General features: G+C 42.0%; 1 protein-coding gene across 1 annotated transcript; it reads left to right on the top strand.

Annotated features, from left to right (window-relative positions):
* Window positions 1-340: 340 nt before the first annotated feature.
* Window positions 341-14,750, top strand: spata2l (spermatogenesis associated 2-like). Its single transcript, XM_072595971.1, has 4 exons — window positions 341-445; window positions 5,760-6,061; window positions 12,647-12,956; window positions 13,272-14,750. Exons 3-4 carry the CDS (start codon window positions 12,648-12,650, stop codon window positions 14,298-14,300), a joined length of 1,338 nt encoding a protein of 445 aa, XP_072452072.1. The 5' UTR covers window positions 341-445; window positions 5,760-6,061; window position 12,647; the 3' UTR covers window positions 14,301-14,750.
* The last annotated feature ends 10,979 nt before the right edge of the window (window positions 14,751-25,729 follow it).

The following is a 25,729-nucleotide window of genomic DNA, read 5'->3' as shown; positions in this document are numbered from 1 at the left end:
ACCTGACCTGGCCCTAAATTGCCCCAGGAGAGTCTCCAAGAAAAAGGAATGGCCAATGTTCTCAGAATCAGATGGGGAGAGATGGAGGTAAGTTATTCACAAAAACTGAGGTAAATGGGATCAGTATAGTTTGATGTTTGTTGGTCGGGTTAGACATGATGGGCCAAAGGGCTTCTTTCTACACTGTACGACTCTGGCACGCACCAAAAAAAAATGACTATTTCAATGATAAAGCATCCAGACAGCACTTAGCCCGACAGGACTGATCGCAACAACAACCTGTCAATCATTCTTTCCTGCCAATGAACATCTGGAGGTGGACTTATCTGTATCACATGAACGGGAAGTGACAATTTCAGTAGGACCTATTTTTGCATGTGAAGTTTACTGAGAGTTATTTTGTGTTCTTCATCTGAAGCGCAGATATTTTGCGGGTGGTGTACAAGTGAGTAAGAAATCCCGATCAATATCAAGCTCCCAAATATGTATTTACAGAAGACGTTTCACGTTTGAGCAAATTCTTGCGGGTTGTTTAAATCCAAAGAGCTACTGAAGGGTTGTTTTTAAAAAAGGAAGCATTTTAGGCAGTTTTGTATCAGAACTGAGATCAGTTGTATTACTGTACCTTTCTCTCTTCTGTTTTTCTCGCGGTGTTTAACCAGTCTGGTAATGGTTTACATTGTAATCTGTGATGTGCTGGTGTAGCAGAATCGTGAGATTTCCCGTGGGTAATTGCAAAGTGAAATTGGAGTGAAAGGTTATTTAAACGCAGTTTTGTTACCTACGGTATGTGTTTGATCCTGTCGGGTTTTTGTTTGAGAGTTGGGATGCAAAGTGAAACTTGGACTAGATTTGTTTCCGCCTGCATGACTGTCCACGCCTAACACACGTAGCTGCTCGTTAAACCTGAGTATTATCGAGTTGGTGGATAATTGTTACGTTTTCACCCAAATTACACCAAACAATTGGTTAACCAAACCCTAAATATCTCTGGTAACCACGGTTTCCAAGTTTAACCTGATTTTTTTTTTCTAATTGTGAGAAACAAAGCTCACTCACTTCAATATAATTTCAGTCCGAGACAAGATCTGAATCAGTAGTGTCATTTATTTTACACTTGCAAGTGGGTGTGATGTCCAGCCTCTATAAGGCAGAGGACGTACACACACATTCAATTCATACACAACCTTTTATATAAATTTGATTTCTTTTGTTTTACATTGCTCCTCCCCTGTTTACATCTTCCACTTCCCTAAGACCGGCACCCATTACTCCTGTTTATCTCTTGCCTTATCCGGCCTTGTCTGTGACAAAATGCTTATTTCTGGCCTTACTTTGTAAAATGGAATTGCAGAATTGCAGAAGTAACATTAATTTACCTATATCCCACATAATCAATCTGTTCAAAGTTTACTTCCACTGTAGTTTTTCAAATTGTTGATGGACATAACTTTCTCAGGCATGGACGTAAAAGGGGCGGGCTTCACATTTTAGGAGTCTAGACTTGCTCCTGGAAACTGCGTTTTTGATTGCAAAAGTGTATCGTATTATTAGATTATATAGGAACTTGAGTAGGCCGTTCACCCCCTGAATCATGTTCCACCGTTCAATGAGGTCATCTGTGGCCTAATTGCATATACCTGCCTTTAATACCTTTTGTCTAACCAAAAAAAAGCTATCTTACATTTAAAATTAACAACTCAACCAGCATCCACTGCCATTTATGGAAGAGCATTCCGAATATCTCCCATCCTTTCGTGTAGAAGTGCATCCTAACATCTTGCCTGAACAGTCTGGCCCTGATTCACAGACGATGTCCTCTGTACTGGAATTCTTAACCAGTGGAAATAGTCTATCTTTATCTACCCTGTCTTTTTCTGTTCATATCTTGAATACTTTGATCAGATCACCTCTTAACCTTCTAAATACTTGAAAGCAGGCCAACTTTACATAATCTGTCCTCATCACTTGAGATCCGGGTATCATTCTTGTACTTCCTTTTGACCAATGTAAAAGTGTTGCCCAAATTTGCACTGTGTACTTCAAGTGACATCTAACATGGAAGTTATAAAACTGCACTTAACCTCTCAATAAATATGCCTTTGTAGATAGTGTGTATGATAACATAAAATTACAATGCTGTTGAACTTTGTCATGAGTAAATTTGAATATGTAACTGTTTGTGCCATTATCCAAGTCATTAATAAATAATGTGAATAATTGAGGTTCTAGCATAGATTTTTGTGGGCCACCACTGATCACATCCTGCCAATTTGAGTTCCTACCCATTATCCCTGTATTTTGTTGCCTGCCAATTTTCTAACCATGTCCTCAATTCCATGGTCTTCTATCTTGGTTGACAGTTTGTTATGCAGGATTTTATCAAATATCTTCTGGAAGTTCAAATAAACAAGACCCATAGGCAATTGCCCTGTCTGCTACTTTAATCACCTCTTCAAAGCATTTATTGAGGTTTAACAACCTACCTGTCATACATTGGGGACAGCCAGCATCAATTCAACTGAAAAGTTTCAAGGTGTTCAGTTATCCCATCCTTCATTATAGACTCCAACAATTTCCCTACAACAGATATGAGGCTAACTGGTCAGTAATTGACTGAATTTCCTCTTTTGTCCCTCTTAAAAAGCAGAATGATATGCAATTTTTCAATCCAAAGGGATCACTGCTGTATCTAGGGAACATTGAAAGATTATAGTTAGGGCATCTACAATATGGTACCTATGCTTCCTTTTCCATCCTCAAATAGAAAATGTCAGGTCCCAGACCTTTGTCACTCTTTAATTCTCTTAATTTCCTTTTATTACAACAGTTTTACTTTATTTTATTTAGTCCCTGTTCCAAATCCACTAATAAATGACTGCAAAAATATAATATTCTTGGTCTCATTGTGCTGTTAAAGGTCTCCTTAATGTAGCATATCAACCTTCAAAATGATCGATCTCTTGTTATAAATGAATAAATCATCTACTACACTGATCTGTCCTCACCGTTCATTGTACGATCTGAGAATGGGATTGTGTAGCTTGTATGTTGGTCATCCTTTGCTATACTGTCTGACTCAAGTGCATTCTTAATCAGCTTTCCTTGCCTCACTGGTAAAATTGGGCTTGTAGTTGATGTAAAGGTTTGGCCTCCTTCTACACAATCACAATTGTGATTCAGGAAAAATGGCATCCTTTTGATTAGGCCCTGCTACATGGAGAAGGGATGATGTATAAGAGCAAATTACTGCGATTGCTGGAATCTGTACTGAAAACAACAAATGCTCAAGATCACAGAGGGTCAGGCAGCATCCATGGAGAGAGAGCATGCTAACATTTTGAGCCTAGATGACTCTTCAGCCAAGATATGAAGAGTTGTCTTGACTTGAAATGCATGCTCTCTTTGGATGCTATCTGACCCGCTGTGACCAGCCATTGTTGTTTTCAGGGGCAAAGTATCTGCTGCAGTCTGCCTCTTCCCAGAGCATGCTCTGTCTTTCCATTAACACTGTCATCCCTTGGCTGAATTTGTGAAGCTGTTTTTGCTATACTCAGAATTTAAGATTGAACCAAGTATTTGTAGTCAAGCTGAAGGACATCATCTATGATGGTTTGATTGGCCCATGGAGCTACTAATACTACCTTCTCTTTTGCTGGCAAATCTCTGGTCAGTCTCTGATATTGAATTGCATAGTGAACTAATCTGCACTCTCTCCATCCGTCTGTATATGAAACGGTATTGCTCCCTTTTCTATAGGAGAAGCATCAGCAATGATATTGGGCAGCCCTGGCTTGCAATGTGCTTAACAATGTGCTCAGATGATATGATTTATTATTGTTATATGTTCCAAGATGCAGTGAAAAGTATTGCTTTGCATGCTAACCCAACAAATCATGCATCATATAAGTACATCGGGGTAAAACAGAATGCTGAATACAGTGTTAAGGATACAAAGAAGGTGCCGAGAAGATCAGATTAATGAAAGGACCATTCATAAGTCTGACAACAGCAGGGAAGAAGCTGTTCTTGAATCTGTTCGTATGTGTTTTCAGACTATGTATCTTATTTCCAATGGGAGAGAGTATAACCGGGGTGGGAGGTTTCCTTAATTATGTTGGCTGCTCTCTCAAAGCAGGAAGGGGAATGGAATGTTGTTCCTTATTTCAAGGGGTTTGCAGTATAAGAGTTTGGTGTATATACCTTAGGGCAACTGTATAAAAACGTGGGCTGCACGGTGGCACAGTGGTTAACACTGCTGCCTCTCAGCGCCAGAGACCCGGGTTCAATTCCCGCCTCAGGCAATTGACTGTGTGGAGTTTGCAAGTTCTCCCCGTGTCTGCGTGGGTTTCCTCAGGGTGCTCCGGTTTCCACTCACAGTCCAAAAATATGCAGGTTAGGTGAATTGACCATTGTGTTAGGTGAAGGGATAAATGTAGGGGAATGGGTCTGGGTGGGTTGTGCTCCGGCAGGTTCGTGTGGATTTGTTGGGCTGAAGGGCCTGTTTCCTCACTGTAATTAGATATCACCAGATCTTTTTGATTTTTTTTCTTAAACCACCTCCGTGTTCTGCTCCTGTAAACACTGTGCAGTTTTTGTCAGAATGGTTAATGTAGTGGCTTGTTGACACAAAATTAGCCAACCAAGAATAATGAGCTGTTCAATTCAAATATTAAACATCTTCCCTAAGCGCACATTTGGGTTGGGCAAGAACATTTCAACTAAGTTAACATAAAACATTGCAGCACAGTACAGGCCCTCTGACCCTCGATGTTGTGCTGTTCTGTGATGCCAATCTAAAGCCCATCTAACCCTACACAATTCCATTTTAATCCATATAACTATCCAATGACCATTTAAATGCCCTTAAAGTTGGCGAATCTAATATTGTTGCAGGCAGTGTGTTCCATACTCCTACTACTGAGTAAAGAAACTACCTCTGACATCAGTCCTTTATCTATCACTCCTCAATTGTAAGCTATGTTGTACTAACCATCGCCATCCGTACCTATGCATACCATACTGTACCTATGAGTCTCTGGAGCTCAGCCACATGGAGGAACTGGAAATGTTTGTATTTTTCTTTCTTGTCTGGATTAACTCTGACACTGGATGCATCCACAATAGGCAGAAGGATCTTGACAGTTAAGTTGCAAAAATTTACACTTGCATAAATTTACACTTGCATTTAGTCTTGCTTCTCTCTGCTAGGATATCTGCACTAGAGAAGCTTCTACTTGGCTCTAAGGATCAACATTCACTATAATTGATATCTTCTATCTCTTGGATCTTGCCATCTTTTGAGACTTTTCCTTTAGCTTAATCTGTAAAGTTTTTGCTGTCTATGCCAGTGCAAAAGTTAGTGGGACAGTTGATGCATGTTCTTCCTGCTTCTCCTATTTCTGAATGTCTATTTCTTTCCCTTTTTTATTTAACATGTACTGGGAGCTGATTATGGTTCACTCTGTCACCCTGAATTGTCAATTTGATTTTTATTTTTGTTTCCTCAACTCTCCTTGCCTGCTTAGCTGATTTTACCTTTGACAATGTTGAGTCAACCTTCATCCTCAAATTGTCAGACAATGCATCATCTAAGACTCTGACAACAATTCTATCCTGATTAGTACTCTTAAGGTGCCATACTCCATTCTCTGCATATCTGTACAGACTATTGGTTATAAGTATTAATTATTTTTGCTTGTCATTGCTGTATGCTTATTAAATTTAGCCTTCTCTAATAGTGCTTTTTGTTTTTGCAGATTAAAGTAGTCATCAAGGGCTTTTATTACTTCGTTCAGTCTTGGATCGCTGCCTGATAAGGATATCTTCTGCTGACCACCCATTAAGTACAATATCATACTGACCTGCTCTGTACTTGGTTTTGAAGCTAGGCTAGATGCAATAATACCTTGAAAATCTTCAGTATCAATTCACCCCGTGCATCAGCTTGATTGACACTTGCAACCTGCTAAGGAGAGCTTTCTATATTCATTCATCTACTGTCACCATATAATAACCTTGGTCTTATTGTGCTACAAAAGAATATTTAGATTCTGCTGAGGTAAGCAAAACATTCATTTTATTTAGGAAACAACTTCGCGTAGCTTCATCTTTTGTTGAAGCTGCAAGACAGAAAAAGCATGTGAAATTACATCGCTGCCAAGATGGACACTACCTCTTTAGCATATCAGAGAGAGACTTAACCCTTTATATTACAGCAGGTTACACTTGAAGTTGTGGCAATTTTCTAATAGGAGCCAACAAGGCCAGTCCTGTTTCACAAAGTGCACACTGGTGTCATGGTTAGAATATTCCATAGCCAAGTTGCTCAACCTATGATGTTACCTCTTTAGTTGAAGGGAAGATAATAATTTTCACATCAAGCACATCATGTCAACGGTCATATTGGACTGCCCTTGCAAAACCTCATCCCAAATACCTCTTAAGGTCATGTTTAGACTTGAGTGTAAAATTTGTCAAGGAACTTGAAACACAGCTATAAATTGCTTGGGTGGTGGTAGTAGGGTAGGACATTCATCATTCCTAATCCATTTGGAATTGGGTCCATTTAACCAGAGCTGTTGAAGAACCACAGTTCTGTAGGCCCACAGGACTTGATTTTTGTGATGCAGCAGCAAAAAGTGACAAGTGACTTCAATTAAAAGACCATAAGACATAGGAGTGGAAGTAAGGCCATTCGGCCCATCGAGTCCACTCCGCTATTTAATCATGGCTGATGGGCATTTCAATTCCACTTACTCGCATTCTCCTCGTAGCCCTTAATTCCTTGTGACATCAAGAATTTATCAATCTCTGCCTTGAAGACTTTTAGCGTCCCGGCCTCCACTGCACTCTGCGGCAATGAATTCCACAGGCCCACCACTCTCTGGCTGAAGAGAGTGATATTGATATTAAAAAATTGATACAATTGTGCCCTTGTACTAAATGTTCTTGGGAAGCAGTATGATGAATTTCACCTCATTTACTAGTCAGTATAAAGCATCAAAATTATAATTTAGTCAGTAACAATTTGTGTGAAGTATTTTTGGCAGTGCTCTATAAAATACTTATATAACATTAGTACCATTGCAGTGCCTGAAATCAGCTAATTCCAATCAGGAATCAATCATTGCACTTATCTATCGTAATTTCACTTTGTGATGACTGTGGCTGTGAACTTTAAATTGGATTATCCCCTGCAATGTTAAAGTAATTATTTAAAGTTTATGAAGTGAGTCAAAAGTGTTTCAGTATAGTTTTAGCAATATATTAGTGTGGGACAAATAACTTACAGTTCATTATGATTCTCATCGCTTCAAAGTTGTCTATTCATGTAATGGCGTAATGAAGTCTGTGAACTAGACTGAGCCTGTATAATAAAGTTTCAGCAAATATAAATATAACTTCCATGTGCAACAGCTTTCAGAAATGTTATGACATATATTTTAGTACAAAGCTGTTGTTAGGTTTTCCTGTCATCATAAAAGTATTGTTACAATTGAATTTTCAATCATTTTTTTTTATTCAATCTTTTTTTTTTAAAGTTGATATCTCTCCCCCTCCCCCTCCCCCTCCCCCTCCCCCTCCCCATAGGGTTTTGGAGTGGGTGCTGGCTGGGGCGAACAGGGTTGGGGGCAGACTGGGGCTCGTGCGCAATGTGCTGCTGCCTGCCAAGTCTCCTGAGCGGGGAGCAGACTTCACAGAAAACTCTGAGCCCCAGAGGAAATTAATTATCTGAATGAAATAGTGCCCGCCCATCTCATTTGGATAATCGAGGTTCCTCTGTACATCTGACATGACACTTACTTTCCATATTCATCTCCAGCCCTTCTGTTTAGCAGAAGGCTCATTTCAGTCTAGTATTAGTTTGAGACATTACCAGGTTTTCAAGTTTCTCGACACTTATGTTTATTCTTAATAAAATTACTCAACTTGGGACATTTAATACATAAACTTGAATTTCCTAAACTGAACATAATTCCATTTGCGTGCGTTTGGCTCACATCTTTCTAAATCTTGCTAGTTCATGTAGCTGTCCAAATGTCTTTTAAATTTTGTAACTGTAATTGCATCCACCACTTCCTCTGGCAGCTAGTTCTATACACACACCATCCTCTGTGTAAAAAAAAATAAAGTTGTCACTCGATCCCTTTTAAATCTTTTCCCTCTCATCTTAAACCTAAGCCCTCCAGTTTTGAACTGCCCTGTCCTGGGGAAAAGATCTTGTCTATTCATGTAATCTCATTCACCTCACGATCTTATAAACCTCTTTAAGGTCACCCCTCAACGCTCCAGGGAGAAAAGGTTCCAACCTCTCCAGCCACCTTTTCCAGTCTAATAATTTCCTTCCTTTAGCCAGGAAACCAGAATTGTACACAATACTGTAAATGTGGACTTAACAATGTCTTGTATTGCTGTAACACCACATCCCAACTCCTGTGCTCTGTTCTGACCCATCAAGGCTTTTGTGCCAAACACCACCTTTGCCAGCCTGTTTATCTGTGATGCCATTTTCAGAGCTGTGTACCTGCACCTCAAAGTCTCTCTTTTGTTTCAAATATGCTTGCATATTAAACTGACCAAAGTTGGACTTTTCATGTTCAAAAGTGGGTACTGCAGTTGACAATGATTTCGGAAGTTCAGCACGTCAGGCAGCATCTGTGGACAGAATAGAATTAAGGTTTTGATTGATTAAGTTTCATTGCTCTGGAATATCTTTCTCTGTAAAAGCTTCCTGATCTCAGTTTTTCCAGACTTCTTTTTTCTATCATTTCAGATTTCCATCATCCAGTTTTGCTTTTCTCTTTCAAAACTAGGTGGTCTTTCCGAAAGTGAAAGTAACAAACAGCAAGATTGAGCTGCTAGATGTCAGCCTTCTCCTTCTCAGAAATGCATCTGCTGGGGCTTTAAGCTCATTTTTTGTTTTATATCCATTTATTCATAGCAGAAGTGTGCGAATATGGGCCTTCGTCACTCTTTTTCATTTCTGCAGTCAACAAACCATTATGTCCATGAAAATATGCAAAGAGAGAGTTCCTTAAATACCACTTAAAACAAGCACTTTAAATTCCTTTTAAATTAATGGATCATTGAATTGGTAATTCATGTCATGAACTTCAAAGGTAATAATCCCTGGTGACCTGAGTGTCACTCAGGTTTAAGGTTTGAGTTTAATTCATTGTTGTCACGTACTAGGATTCAGTGAAAAGTGTTGGTTTGTGTGCTAACCAGACAAATCATGCATTACAAAGTGCAGAATACCGTATTACAGGTGCAGAGAGAGATCAGAATTAACATTTGAGAAGTCAATTCAAGAACAGCTTCTCCCCAACTGGTTATCAGACTTTTGTATTTTTGAGTATTTGTATATTCAAACTTCTTTATCTTCTGCCTGATGGAAGAGAGTATAAATGGTGTGGGAGGGACCTTTGATTATGTTGGATGCTTTCCCAATGCAGCAGCAAGTATAGAAGAAGTCAATAAATGGAAAGTTCGTTTGCGTGATGGACTGGTCTGTGTTCATGACTCTCTATAGTTTCTTGTGTTCTTGGGAAGGGCAGTTGTCATGCTATGCTATGGTGCATCCAGATAGGGTGCTTCCCATGGTGCATCTGTAAAAGTTGGTAAGAGTCTTTGTGAACATGCTGAATTTCCTTAGCCTCCCGAAGAAGTTGAGACATTGTTGTGCTTTCTTAATATTTGCATCGACATGGGTGGACCAGCACAGATTATTGGTGATGATCATTCCCAAGAACTTGACGCTCTCAACCATCTCCACCTCCGCACCATTGATGCTGGGGCATGCCCTCCACTCCACTTCCTGAAGTCAATGACCAACTCCTTCATTTTGCTGACATTGGAGAGATTGTTGTCTTTACGCCAAGACACTAAGTACTCAATCTTTTTCTTGTATTCGGTCTTGTCGTTGTTTGAGATCTGACCTGCAATGGTGGTGTTGTCAACAAGCTTGTAAATGAGTTGGAGCAGCATTTGGCCACACAATTGAGTTTGTAAGGAATATAGAAGGGAGCTGAGTACCCAGCCTTGTGGGGCAACAGTGTTGAGGATTATGATGGAGGAGATGTTGTTGCCTATTTCTACTGATTTTGGTCTATGGATCAGAAAGTCAAGGATCTAACCTCGCGGAGGGGGGATGTGGGTAGTGGCGATGAGACCTAGGTCTCAGAGTTTAGAGATGAGTTTGTTTGGAATTGTGGTATTGAATCTGGAGCTGGTGGACCAAACAGCCCATAGTTGAAAATGTAGTTCTGTGTGATATGGGAAATTTTGATTCATTGAGTGCTTGCATCTGTACTCTGGAAGGAGGGTACTGATTCTTTGAGTCCAGCTCCACTTATACCAGGCTGGAAACATTGTCATGTTAAACCTAATAACTAGTGTTTTAAATTAATATGGATCAAGTGTGGTCAGAATTTACAAGTGAAGGAGTTTGAAGTATATGGCGAACCTGGCAACTTGGACAAAGAAAGCTTAAGTCTATCGAGAAAGGACAGGGTACGTAACAATGAAGTCCAGTAGTGAATAAGGACACACTGGGAAAATGAAAAAATCAAGGGTGCTGGAATCAGAATGCACAAAGTAGTTAAAATAATAGGAAAACCAGTGGCACAAATAAAGGTAAGTTGACTTGATTGAGTGGCTATGGTTGCATGGCAGACAAAGTTGGAGAAAAAATATTGTGGTGTAGTTGACGTTTCAACCTGATGGATGTAATGGAAAAAATGTTGGGAGAAGCCTTGATGAAGGGATGTAGAAGGAGTGTCATGAGGAAGGATCCAAAAGAGAAGAGAATACGTACTGAGGAGATGAGAAAGAAGGGTCATCAAACATAGGAGGAGGTAGAAGGCCTCCCTGTAGCAATTTTTCTGTTGGACAGAGCATTAATCAAGAATCTCTGAAATAGAGAAGGAACTAGTAAGTAAAAGTAATTTGGCAATCATTAGCAACTTTGTCAAATTAAATAGATAAAAGTCTTTTGGAGGATACGTTCATGGTATAGATTTGAGACAATTTCCCAGAATAATACGTCCAGGAAGACAGGAGGCTCTTTTAATGTGGGACAATATGGTTATTTGTTTTGTTCAAAAAATAATAACTTAATGTGAGAGGAGTTTAGAATACTTTGAGTATTCTTGGAGGTGCAGCATAAAGTTAAAATGCAGATATTACAAACTATTCTGAAAATAAGTTCTTTATTGCCAAGAAATTAGAATATGGAAAGAAGAATGTCTTACCGCAGTTGTAAAGTCACTGCAGTCACACCTGAAATATCCAATAAAATTTTGATCCTGTATCTGAGATATACTTGCACTAGGAATGAATGTTTCATTAAGTTGATAACTGGAATATGTTGTAACTGATGTTTTTAAATTATGGGATTGTGGCTTTAAATGTCAGATAATGAAACAAGTCACCTGATCTCCAACCTTTTTCGCTTAGACCATTTATTAATCCTATTTCATTGCACAGTATCAGATCTAGTGAAGTATGCACTTTACTTGGCTCTAGAGCATGCTATTCTCAGAATCCATTCTCAAAACACAAGATTCCTCAGTTATGCTACAATTTGCCTATCCAATCTTTTCCAAGTCGGTGTTAAATTAAAAAATACCCCATCCGACAAGCTTCCATTATTTCTTTCTTTTATGCTTTATCCTCCTGTGTGATTACTGTTAGTGGCCATACCATACTCCCAAAAGTTACTTCTTGTCTACATTGTTTCTCACCACCACTCAAACTGCTTTTGCAGTCCTGAACTTTAATCATCCTTCTCTTTTTTTTAATGCTATAATTTGTAGAGAAAGCTACCTTTCCACTTTTTCTAGTACCCTGACGATCTATCCTTCCTCACGTCTTGGAGAAGTGAAGAAACTATACTTTGTTTTTCATATTTTTGTGCTAAATGAAAAGGGACGTGATGAGATCACATTCCAAAACTATACTGTCATCATTTGCTGTTAAGTCACCTGAATTGTGTTTGTTTATTACACCTCCGTGGAATACAGGGCATGGGTGCACAAGGTGCTAAATACTGGGGCCTATGCCTTTTGTTGGTGGGAGCATCTTGCACTGTGATGCAGCTGGGCCAGGAGTGGCCAGTTGCATTGAGAGCTGAATCCAAGCAGCATGTGCAACAGGCAGTGTGTCTTGCCCCTGGCTCCTGATCTGGACAAGGGAACAGAACCAGGAGGGATTTGCACTGATCTGCATCTGCGCTGCAAGTTTGGATAGTGGGGGCTGTTTTGTGGATCTGTATCTAAAGCTTACTGCCATCTTCTCCCATTGGGGTGAAGAGGATATGGTCATAGGCGGAGGACAAAAAAGGAGGAAACAGATAAGAGAAAAAGGTGGTTGAAAGAGTGGGTGCAGTAGGAAAGGAATGCATTGCAAAGTAGGGGGTTATTCATTCAAACCCCTTTTCAATCAAAGGGGAGAATTATGGTGGTAATTACAAACGTAGTCTGAAAATTTTAATCAATGTTTTCTGTCTACCTCTTGGTAAATCTTCAGTGCTGTCTGTCTCAGGCATACTTTATCTTTTCAGTACCATATTGAAGTAATGGAAACAAATCTATTGATCTGAAATTTATCCTAATAATTGTGATATTGGATTTCTTTCTTTCAGAATGAGCACTGGATTTAGAATTATTTTTGATCAATATAAGAAGCTCTACGAAGATGGTCCTTCAGGGCAAAATATAACCTGCCAGGATGCAGAATTAAAAGGATTAGTCAAACAGAAGTTAATAGAAAGGGTTGTGGATTTAGCCGTCTTACTACAGGATGATATGGTTGAAATTATTTCCAAGTCTTTGCACAAGACAATGAATTACACAAGTACATTAAAGTTGCTGATTAGGGCTTTTGAATTACTGGAGTTAGCTGCTGTCAACCTCTTCCTGTACCCATGGAGAAATGAGTTCAAAACAATTAAAGTAAGTTCCTTCCCGAATGTTCATACAGTTACTTGCTATTTTTATTGTTCTCTTGCACAGTTTAGATTGATATTGCAATGTTAAATAAGTTGGAACATCAATTTTAAATCTCTTACTTTCATTATGTTCACTTTCATTTTCAAAATGCATATTCCTTTATCATATGTATGTCCAAAATTTGGGTACTCTTGATTATCTAGCAATTTCCAACATACACTGGGGTGAGGGATAAAAGTATCTCATTTGGGGTTCTATGCTAGACCCTACTGTTCAATAGTTTTCTATAAATAAATGTCTTAATCTTTTTCCTTTTAGATGTTTTCAGGAGCATATGTGCACTACCTAAAACCTGCAATATGTAATGAAGATCTTATAAGATTCTTTAAGAAAATGGGCTATACATTAAAGGATAACTTCCAACTAGAAATTAAAGACCTACCACATTCTTTGGAATTGATTAGGTTGGCCTTTGAATTCTTTGTTATGAGAATTGAATGTGAAATCTTGTTGGAAATAGTAATCAAGTTGGACCACTACCAAGTTTCAGTTGATGAATTGCTTCAAGAAAGGAAATTGATGGAAAACATTGATATTTGTGTGAGTAAACTGAAGCGCCTTTGTGCTACTGACAGAAACCTGAGAGAAAACCTACTCAAAAAGACACCCTCCGCTGAAGATAGTGTTGGCAAGGACTTAGGGATTTCTAGTATAAGAAATCAAGCTGGTTCTCATTCCCAGAGGGACTATGATGGAAATGCAATCCATTCGCCAACATGGAAATCAGTGTGGCCTACTCCTGAATGCCAGTGCAAGGATGGTGATGGTGATTATAACAAACACTTTACTGGGATCCCTGATACAAATTGTGTTCCTTCAATGAACCAACACCAAGCAAAAGATGGATATGAGTTTAACTCCATTAGTAACTTGCAGACAGTTAGAGATAAAAAAATGGTATTGTTGGAAAACATTGATGCTAAAAACTATAAACAGCACTGCTGCCTTAATAATGGTGAATCTGTTCACTTCTGTTGTACAACATGTCTTTCATTGCACACCATTATGTGTGAAGCTGTTAAAAAGTGTATCAGTCATGGTCATTCCTTGACATTTTTTGGTGCTCAGAGCTCTACATGTTTGCCAGAAGCTGATGCTTCTAATAGCGATTTAAAACAGCTATCATGTGCAGACATGGCAAAATCAGACACAAACTGTGGTATTTGTAGTTGTGAATCTGTAAGGTTTCTTTGTAAATGTGGTATGCGTGTATGTTTTCACTGCGCTTATAAAAATATTTTGATCTGCAAGATCTGTGGCAATAGCATTTCAAATAGCATTTCATAAGCTTGAATCCTACTTTTAAAAGCAATCAATTATAGCTTGATATTGAATAGCATAAATGAATCTTCATACAATTAAGTAATTTTATGTGAAGGGTTGATAAAATTGTGATTTGCTTTGAAAAACCTATATTAAACACCATTTTCCTCACAATATCAATTTTTGCTTCGGAAATATTCGAAATAACCAAAGAATTATGCTGATTGTAAATTAAATGCTGTTCTAAGTATGCACAGTATTATCATTTTATTGCAAGCCATTTTGCACAGTCATTTCGATGCAAGCTGAATTATTTTTGATCGGTGTTGGACTTGTTTTCAAAATTGACACTTTTTTTTTCTCGTTTGCAATTTGAAAAATGTAATGTATTACTTGGAAAAATGTATACTGACTTACAGCTGATTTTCTACTTTGAAATCCTAATTCCAAATATATGTATGAATAGTATTTACTGGATGGAGTGCAATTTTTTTATTATTTTACATGAAAGAAAGCAAAATATAAGAACATGGAAAATTTTATTTTGTGACTAGTAAAAGTTTCTGACTTCGGAGTTGCAAGAATATCATTGCAGCCATTGGACAAAATCTTCAATTCTATCAGAAATGCTTTCCTGAAATTAAGGATTTTTATAATGTAAGCAGTATTGTTTCTGGCAGTACTTTTGTAAATACATAAATGTCATGTGGAATCTAAATGAACAGTTCCACATCTCCCAATTCAACACTAATTAGTCTTCACCACCTGATTTATCGCAATTTCAAATTCTTTTAGTTTTTAATTGCTTCTCAACTGTGAGTTTCATATCGGGAATAGACGTTTATCTTAAAGTGGGCTTCACTTAGAAGATAGGAAATTGAGTGGGGGGGTGGGAAAAAGCCCCAGGGCATTCTGCAGGTAAATCTGATCAGAGTCCAAGTTAAGGAGAATTTTATTTTCGGACTCCTTTACGACTCTCCCTGTATCCATCACTTTTTTTAAGCTTTACAATCTTCCAAGAGCTACCTGTTCGGTTTCTGGTTTTCTTGTGCAACCTAGATTTCCTTCACCTCAGCAATTGCAGTCATGTTTTCAGCTGTCAAGGTCTGTTGAATCTAAGATACTCTCCTTAAATAACTTGGCACTCCTTTTTGAACATTTTATTTTGGACAGTTTTTGATCATAGTTGTCATAGCTCATGGTTTTGTGTCAAATTCTAGGCTAATCCTGCAGTTCTGTCTTCAGATGTACTTACAAAGCATATTTTAAATTTCTTTTTAGGAAATAATTTGCTTTACTACATTGTTGCTGCTATTACACATGGTCAGAGATTTTTAAATGACTGGCACATTACTACTGAGAAGGCTGCTTCTGTTCATTTGAGCACATAATAATACAAGTTTAACATAGAGTAAATTAGTGTTAAATAACAACCAACTTTTCAATCAAATGCTACACTACTCAAATGAAAATTCTCATTTTTGTTTTAATCCATTCAAGATTGTGGCAGTTTTGTATCTTAATCTCCCTGCATTGGTCCAGGTTTCCATCCCTTTTTCTTGACAAATTTCCTATTGCATATTATTGAATCACACTCGTTACTCTTGGCTGTATGCTGTCGATGAAAGCAGTCACCATCTTAAATATTTCTTCACATTTTTCTTTTAACAATTACAGTAACATTTTATTGACTGCTAAACTGTTCCCAGAGTATATGATAGTTAACATGGAAATACTAGAGAAAGATTTATTTTTAGAAAGTTAGCAAAGCAATGGAACAGGGACATGGCACAATTGTTAAAAGATAGTGTTGCCTCTGAGATTTGGCTTTTTTTAAGGAGCACCAAAGACCACAAAGTGAGATATCCCTACATTGTCATTCTGAGGTGCAAGACTGGTTGTTAGGAGTCCAATAACAAAGTTTACACTGTCCTGCAAGTATTCTTATTAACACTCCTGCCAGTGGAAACAATCTTCCTTCAATTGTCTGTTAGAACAATCCCAATGTCCTGTGACAAGAGACGTAGCTGTTGTCAAGATAAATGGGAAGAAGAATGTGTGTGCGTGAACTGAGGTACCCTGACATTGAAAGGGAACTTTTTGTTCTTGTGCTGAGACCAGGTGGGCAAGCTCTAATGGACTGGAGTGGTTAACTCTCCAGTAACAATATCAGTGCTGTTGGGGGACATCACTTTTTTTGAGCCTTCAATCACTCAAATGAACAGTTGCATCAACATAACTGGTAGTCTTCTCACATGATGGTAGTAGAGAAGTGAGAAAGAAGAGGGTTGTCATATGTAGCTAGTAGAATGCCTGTTGAAGTCTGAATTGCTGGCCAGCCAGGAAATTTAGTAAAATGAGTGTGACATACTGGTCTGACTTGTCTCATACTTCAAAATGGAGCTCCAGATTGATCAGTACATTCACTTCCAAGTATTATCTCTTTCTTTTTGCAAAAACCCTTCAACATACCACTTGATAACTTTTTTAATTGACCAGCTATGCTTTTGTTGTTCCAGTCTGATCCCAGGCTCTCCTGCCACTGTTCAATCACCATTGTAACAGGCTATTTCCAGAGAGTGAATTCTTGGCCTTTTTTTTTGTACCAGTTAGCTAAGACCTCAGCATTTAACATAAAAGACAGCCTTTGCAACATGTTCTGCTTCTTTGTGCTGAATTAGTTGTTTTACACAGTTCAATAGACCTAATGTTTAAATGTTGTAAAATCACTTGTGCATATGCAAATCTGAAACAATGAGCAAAAATAATCCATGACCACATAAACAGGCAAAAAAATGTAAACATCTATGGAGGTACACTGCTGTAAATACAATAGACAATAGGTGCAGGAGTAGGCCATTCTGCCCTTCGAGCCAGCACCACCGTTCATTATGATCATGGCTGATCATCCTCAATCTGTATCCTGCTCCTGCCTTATCTCCATAACCCTTGATTCCACTATCCTGAAGAGCTCTATCCAACTCTTTTTTTTAAAGTATCCAGAGACTTGGCCTCCACAGCCTTCTGGGGCAGAGCATTCCACATACTCACCACTCTGTGGGTGAAGAAGTTTCTCCTCAACTCTGTTCTAAATGGCCTACCCCTTATTTTTAAACTGTGTCCTCTGGTTTGGGACTCACCCATCAGCAGAAACATGCTTCCTGCCTCCAGAGTGTCCAATCCTTTAATAATCTTATGCGTCTTAATCACATCCCCTCTCGGCCTTCTAACCCAAGCGTATACAAGCCCAGTCGCTCCAATCTTTCAACGTAAGATAGTCCCGCCATTCCAGGAATTGACCTTGTGAACCTACGCTGCACTCCCTCAATAGCAAGAATGTCTTTCCTCAAATTTGGAGACCAAAACTGCATACAATATTCCAGGTGTGATCTCACCAGGGCCCTGTACAGCTGCAGAAGAACCTCTTTGCTTCTATAATCAATTCCTCTTGTTATGAAGGCCAGCATGCTATTTGCTTTCTTCACTGCCTGCTGTACCTGCATGCTTTCTTTCATTGACTGATGTACAAGAACACCTAGATCTTGTTGTACTGCCCCTTTACCTAACTTGACTCCATTTAGGTAGTAATCTGCCTTCCTGTTCTTGCCACCAAAGTGGATAACCACACATTTATCCATATTAAACTGCATCTGTCCACTCACCTAGCCTGTCCAGGTCACCCTGTATTCTCCTAACATCCTCCTCACATTTCCCCCTGCCACCCAGCTTTATATCATCAGCAAATTTGCTAATATTACTTTTAATACCATCTTCTATATCATTAATATATATTTTAAAAAGCTGCGGTCCCATCACTGATCCCTGCAGTACCCCACTGGTCACCACCTGCCATTCTGAAAGGGAGCCATTTATCACTACTCTTTGTTTCCTGTCAGCCAACCAATTTTCAATCCAACTCAGTTCTTTGCCCCCAATACCATATGCCCTAATTGTGCTCACTAACCCCCTATGTGGGACTTTATCAAAGGCTTTCTGAAAGTCCAGGTATACTACATCCACTGGATCTCCCTTGTCCATCTTCAGAGTTACATCATCAAAAAATTCCAGAAGATTAGTCAAGCATGATTTCCCCTTCATAAATCCATCCTGACTCTGACCTATCCTGTTACTGCTATCCAGATGTGTCATAATTTCATCCTTTATAATTGACTCCAGCATCTTTTGGGCAGCACGGTGGCACAGTGGTTAGCACTGCTGCCTCACGGCGCCTGAGACCCGGGTTCAATTCCCGCCTCAGGCGACTGACTGTGTGGAGTTTGCACATTCTCCCCGTGTCTGCGTGGTTTTTCTCCGGGTGCTCCGGTTTCCTCCCACAGTCCAAAGATGTGCAGGCCAGGTGAATTGGCCATGCTAAATTGCCCATAGTGTTAGGTAAGGGGTAAATGTAGATGTAGGGGTATGGGTGGGTTACGCTTCGGCGGGGCGGTGTGGACTTGTTGGGCCGAAGGGCCAGTTTCCACACTGTAAGTAATCTAATCTAATCTAATCTTTCCCATCACTGAGGTCAGACTAGCTGGTCTATAATTCCCTGCTTTTTCTCTCTCTCTCCCTCCTTTCTTAAAAAGTGGGACAACATTAGCCACCCTTCAATCCACAGGAACTGATCCTGAATCTATAGCACATTGGAAAATGATCACCAATGCATCCACGATTTCTAGAGCCACCTCCTTCAGTACCCTGGGATGTAGACCATCAGGTACCTGGGACTTATCAGCCTTCAGACCTAACAGTCTCTCCAACACCATTTCCTGGCAAATATAAATTCCTGGAGTAGTGATGCTGGAAGAGCACAGCAGTTCAGGCAGCATCCAACGAGCAGCGAGATTGACGTTTCGGGCAAAAGCCCTTCAGGAATAAAGGCAGTGAGCCTGAAGCGTGGAGAGATAAACTAGAGGAGGGTGGGGGTGGGGAGAGAGTAGCATAGAGTACAATGGGTGAGTGGGGGAGGAGATGAAGGTGATAGGTCAAGGAGGAGAGGGTGGAGTGGATAGGTGGAAAAGAAGATAGGCAGGTCGGACAAGTCCGGACAAGTCAAGGAGACAGTGCTGAGCTGGACGTTTGAAACTAGGATGAAATGGGGGAAGGGGAAATGAGGAAGCTGTTGAAGTCCACATTGATGCCCTGGGGTTGAAGTGTTCCGAGGCGGAAGGTGAGGCGTTCTTCCTCCAGGCGTCTGGTGGTGAGGGAGCGGCGGTGAAGGAGGCCCAGGACCTCCATGTCCTCGGCAGAGTGGGAGGGGGAGTTGAAATGTTGGGCCACGGGGCGGTTTGGTTGATTGGTGCGGGTGTCTCGGAGATGCTCCCTAAAGCGCTCTGCTAGGAGGCGCCCAGTCTCCCCAGTGTAGAGGAGACCACATCGGGAGCAACGGATACAATAAATGATATTAGTGGATGTGCAGGTGAAACTTTAATGGATGTGGAAGGCTCCTTTAGGGCCTTGGATAGAGGTGAGGGAGGAGGTGTGGGCACAGGTTTTACAGTTCCTGCGGTGGCAGGGGAAAGTGCCAGAATGGAAGGGTGGGTCATAGGGGGGTGTGGACCTGACCAGGTAGTCACGGAGGGAACGGTCTTTGCGGAAGGCGGAAAGGGATGGGGAGGGAAATATATCCCTGGTGGTGGGGTCTTTTTGGAGGTGGCGGAAATGTCGGCGGATGATTTGGTTTATGCGAAGGTTTGTAGGTTGGAAGGTGAGCACCAGGGCCGTTCTGTCCTTGTTACGGTTGGAGGGGTGGGGTCTGAGGGCAGAGGTGCAGGATGTGGACGAGATGCGTTGGAGGGCATCTTTAACCATGTGGGAAGGGAAATTGCGGTCTCTAAAGAAGGAGGTCATCTGGTGTGTTCTGTGGTGGAACTGGTCCTCCTGGGAGCAGATACGGCGGACGCGGAGAAATTGGGAATACGGGATGGCATTTTTGCAAGAGATAGGGTGGGAAGAGGTGTAATCCAGGTAGCTATGGGAGTCGGTGGGTTTGTAAAAAATGTCAGTGTCAAGTCGGTCGTCACTAATGGAGATGGAGAGGTCCAGGAAGGGGGGCGAGGTGTCAGAGATGGTCCAGGTAAATTTAAGGTCAGGGTGGAATGTGTTGGTGAAGTTGATGAATTGCTCAACCTCCTCGCGGGAGCACGAGGTGGCACCAATGCAGTCATCAATGTAGCGGAGGAAGAGGTGGGGAATGGTGCCGGTGTAATTACGGAAGATCAACTGTTCTACATAGCCAACAAAGAGACAGGCATAGCTGGGGCCCATACGTGTGCCCATGGCTACGCCTTTGGTCTGGAGGAAGTGGGAGGATTCAAAGGAGAAATTGTTAAGGGTGAGGACCAGTTTGGCCAAACAAATGAGAGTGTCAGTGGAAGGGTACTGTTGGGGATGTCTGGAGAGGAAAAAACGGAGGGCTTGGAGGCCCTGGTCATGGCGGATGGAGGTGTAGAGGGATTGGATATCCATGGTGAAGATGAGGCGTTGGGGGCCGGGGAAACAGAAGTCTTGGAGGAGGTGGAGGGCGTGGGTGGTGTCTTGAACATATGTGGGGAGTTCCTGGACTAGGGGGGATAGGACAGTGTCAAGGTAGGTAGAGATGAGTTCAGTGGGGCAGGAGTATGCTGAGGCAATGGGTCGGCCAGGGTGGTCAGGCTTGTGGATCTTGGGAAGGAGGTAGAACCGGGCAGTGCGGGGTTCCCGGACTATGAGGTTGGAAGCTGTGGGTGGGAGATCTCCTGAGGTGATGAGGTTCTGTATGGTCTGGGAGATGATGGTTTGGTGATGGGGGGTGGGGTCATGGTCGAGGGAGCAGTAGGAAGAGGTGTCCTCGAGTTGGCGTTTGGCTTCAGCGGTGTAGAGGTCAGTGCGCCAGACTACCACTGCGCCCCCTTTATCCGCTGGCTTAATGGTGAGGTTGGGATTAGAGCAGAGGGATTGGAGGGCTGCGCGTTGTGAGGGTGAGAGGTTGGAGTGGGGGACGTGGGTCGATAGTTTGAGGCAGTTAATGTCCCGGTGGCAGTTGGAAATGAAGAGGTCGAGGGCAGGTAATCGGCCAGCACGGGGTATCCAAGTGGATGCAGTGTGTTGGAGGTGGGCGAAGAGTTCTCGGAAGGTGGGCGGAAATCCTGATTGTGAAAGTAAGCTCAGAGGCGGAGGCGACGGAAGAATTGTTTGATGTCACGTCGTGTATTAAATTCATTGATGCGTGGACGGAGGGGGATGAAGGTGAGTCCTTTGCTGAGGACTGATCGTTCGTCCTCAGTGAGTGGGAGGTCTGGAAGGATGGTGAAAACTCGGCAGGGCCGGGAGCTGGGATCTGGTGTGGGTGTGGAGCTGGGAGTGGGGTCGGAGCCAGTACCTGGAGTGGGTGTGATGGTGGGGGGAATGGGGGTGGAGGCATGAGCTGGGGTAATGTTGCCCTCGGGGTTCTGGGGGGTGGGGATAGTGACAGTGGGGTCTCTGGGGGGGCGTGTCAGCAGAATGCAGGTGAGTGGCACTGGTAGGGGCGGAAGTGGTGGTGATCATGGCAATAGGGGTGGGGGAAGTCACTGAGCGTGTGGCATCAGCGATGATGTGAGGGCCAGAAGTGACATCATCACTCAGCGTGGGGGTGGTAGCTGCGTCAGCCGCATGGCTAATGGCGTTTCTGAGGACAGGGGAATCTACTGGAATGTTTGAGGAGCGCTGGTTATGGAGGTGGGTGGATAAAAGTTTGTTGTACTTACAGTTTTTGATGTTTGAGATGGAATTGAAATACTGTTTGTTGAGAGTATGAATTCTCCTGAGGATGTAGTACAGAGTGGGTCCTTTGCAATTTTGAGAGAGTGTGGCCCTCAGCTGAGGCAGGGCTGACTGGATAGAGGTTAGGTGCCGGCGCATTGCTGCAAGCCTGGAGCGGAGGATCTTGAAGGAGAACTGTTGCTGGTGTTTTTGAATCTGTAGTCTGTACTGTTTGTCCTGTTCGGGTCCGAACTCTGCTGGTTTAAAGGTGGTCTGGAGTCCGTGTGGGATGAGTTGGTTACGGAGGCGTGCACTGAGGAAGCAAATGTGGCTGTGGTACTGAGTTTGTTTCACAACATGGTTGAAGAGCTTCAGAGCAAAGGAAATGACCTGGGAGTTGCAGTGGGAGAGGGACTCCCTGAGATTCTTGTAGAGAGAGGAGGAAAACTTCTTCAAGGCAGGCATCCTTGCAAGAGGATTCGCAGTAGGGTTAAAATCAACAAGGTAAAAACAATACTGGATTAGTGGTGCTGGAAGAGCACAGCAGTTCAGGCAGCATCCAATGAGCAGTGGTAAAAACAATGACTGCAGATGCTGAAAACCAAATACTGGATTAGTGGTGCTGGAAGAGCACAGCAGTTCAGGCAGCATCCAACGAGCAGCGAAATCGACGTTTCGGGCAAAAGCCCTTCATCAGGAATAAAGGCAGTGAGCCTGAAGCGTGGAGAGATAAGCTAGAGGAGGGTGGGGGTGGGGAGAGAGTAGCATAGAGTACAATGGGTGAGTGGGGGAGGAGATGAAGGTGATAGGTCAAGGAGGAGAGGGTGGAGTGGATAGGTGGAAAAGAAGATAGGCAGGTCGGACAAGTCCGGACAAGTCAAGGAGACAGTGCTGAGCTGGAAGTTTGAAACTCGGATGAGGTGTTTACCTAAATATAAATTCCTGTCAGTTCAGGTCCTTCAGCCACTATTACCTCTGGGAGATTGCTTGTGTCTTCCCCAGTGAATACAGATCTGAAGTACCAATTCAACTCTTCTGCTATTTCTTTATTCCCCGTAATAAATTCACCCATTTCTGTCTTCAAGGGCCCGATTTTAGTCTTAACCATTTTTTTCCTTTCGCATACCTAAAAAAGCTTTTACTATCCTCCTTTATATTTTTGGCCAGTTTACCTTCGTACGTCATTTTTTCTCTGCGTATTTCCTTCTTAGTTATCATCTGTTGTTCTTTAAAAGCTTCCCAGTCCTCCGTTTTCCCACTCATCTTTGCTATGTTATACTTTTTCTTTTTTGACTTTATATGTTTCTTAACTTCCCTTGTCAGCCACGGCCACCCCTGCCTCCTCTTAGGATCTTTCTTCCTTTTTGGAATGAACTGATCCTGCATCTTCTGCATTATACCCAGAAATACCTGCCATTGCTGCTCCACTGCCATCCCTGCTAGGGTTTTGCACCATTGAACTTTGGCCAGCTCCTCCCTCATAGCTCCATAGTTCCCTTTATTCAACTGAAATATTGTTACTTCTGATTCTACCCTCTCCCTTTCAAACTGCAGATTAAACCTTATTGTATTGTGATCACTACCTCCTAATGGCTCCTTTACTTCGAGGTCCCTGATCAAATCCGGATCGTTGCACACCAGATCCAGAATTGCTTACTCCCTGGTAGGCTCCAGCACAAGCCGTTCTAAGAATCCATCTCGGAGGCACTCCACAAACTCCCATTCTTGGGGTCCAGTACCATCCTGATCCTCCCAGTCTACCTGCATGTTGAAATCCCCCATAACAACTGTAGTAATATCTTTGCGACAGGCCAATTTCAGCTCCTTATTCAACTTACACACTACATCCAGGCTACTGTTTGGGGGCCTGTAGATAACTCCCTTTAGGGTCTTTCTACCCTTAGAATTTCTCAGCTCTATCCATACTGACTCTACATCCCCCAATTCTGCTCCATTGATACCGTTGTCTTTCTTGACTTCTCTTGTTCTAACTTTCCCTTCAATTTCCTTCTTAAACTTTCAGTTTGTCCCCCCCCCCCCCGCTATTTAGTTTAAACATAGCTGTGTTGCAGTGACAAACCTGCCTGCCAGAATGCTGATCCCCACCTATTAAGGTGCAACCTGTCCCTCTTGTATAATTTATCCTTACCACAAAACATACCCCAGTGATTCAAGAATTTAAATCCTTGCTTCCTGCACCAGTTCCCCAGCCACACATTCAAGTCCATTATCTCCCTGTTCCTGTCCTCACCAGCCCGAGGAACTGGAAGCAAACCGGAGATAACCACCCTGGATGTCCTGCTTTTCAGCCTTCTTCCAATTTCTCCGAAGTCCCGCTGTAGAATGTCCCTCCTCTTCTTCCCGACATCATTTGTGCCGACATGCACCACCACCTCTGGCTCTTCACCCTTGAGGATTTCCTGCACTCTGTCTGCGATGTCCTTAATCCTGGTACCAGGAAGGTAACACATCATCTTCAAATCCCGCCTGTTGCCACAGAAACCCCGTTCAGTCCCTTTCACTATGGAGTCCCTTATCACCACGGATCTGTGCGATCTCTGACTCCTCGGCTCTGCCTCCACGCCAACTTTTGATTGGCAGACCTGACCGCCTCTCGGACTGGCAGTATCATCTGTCTCCAAGATTCAAGAGATTCAAGAGATTCCAAGTTTCAAGTTTCCAAGAGATTCAACCTGTTCCTGACAGGTACATTCCCCGGGGTCTCTTGCACTTGTCTCCTCTCTGCCTTCCTCATCGTCTTCTCCCTTCTACTCTCTTCTGGTATGGTCGGTGTAATAACCTCACTGAAGGTCTTGTCCAGAAAGATTTCATTCTCTCCGATGAGCCTGAGGTAATCGAGTTCTTTCATCAGTGCTGCAATATGCTCTGACAGAAGCTGAACTTGTACACACTTTCCACAGTTATACGAGCCAGATACACCAGAGTCCTTGATCTCCCACATCATGCACGCAGTACACTGAATCAGCTTGGCAGTCATGTCTTCACCCTCTCCAACTGTGGCGTAATCACTTCACTCAACCTCCTTGTCAAAGACTCCTGAGCCAAAGACTCACTCTTTTCTCAACAGAAACTTCTCTGGACCCCCTTTTTTTGGGTCAAGTCTGCAGACTTTTAATTTAGGTTAGAGGATGCCCTACCGTGTAGGACCTTGGGTTTAGAACACACCTACTTAAATAACAGTCACCCACCTTCCCAGCCGCCTCTGCGCTCCGACATCACTTCTGCCCAGCTCCCACCGCTCTCTGCTGCAAAAAGCAGAGCTCCAGGAACATTCACTTCAGTGGTTTTTTTTCGACGATATCCCCATATTTCTTGATGTTGTTAGTAACTAAGAATTTACAAGTCTCTTTACCCTCCTCTCAATATGCTTTCGCACCATATTTTGTATGATCTAGAAACTTGGAAATATATTGCAATTAGCTCTCACATTCACACCATTGGTACAGATTTTGAAAAGTTAGGGATCATAGAGTCATAGAGATGTACAGCATGGAAACAAACCCTTCGGTCCAACCTGTCCATGCCAACCAGATATCCCAACCCAATCTAGTCCCACCTGCCAGCACCCGGTCCACATCCCTCCAAACCCTTCCTATTCATCTACCCATCCAAATACCTCTTGAATGTTGCAATTGTACCATCCTCCACCACTTCCTCTGGCAGCTCATTCCATACATGTACCACCCTCTGTGTGAAAATGTTGCCCCTTA

This window comes from Chiloscyllium punctatum, chromosome 26, assembly GCF_047496795.1.
Source record: "Chiloscyllium punctatum isolate Juve2018m chromosome 26, sChiPun1.3, whole genome shotgun sequence".
Classification (NCBI taxonomy): domain Eukaryota; kingdom Metazoa; phylum Chordata; class Chondrichthyes; order Orectolobiformes; family Hemiscylliidae; genus Chiloscyllium; species Chiloscyllium punctatum.
This window is presented reverse-complemented; position numbering and strand designations above follow the sequence as displayed.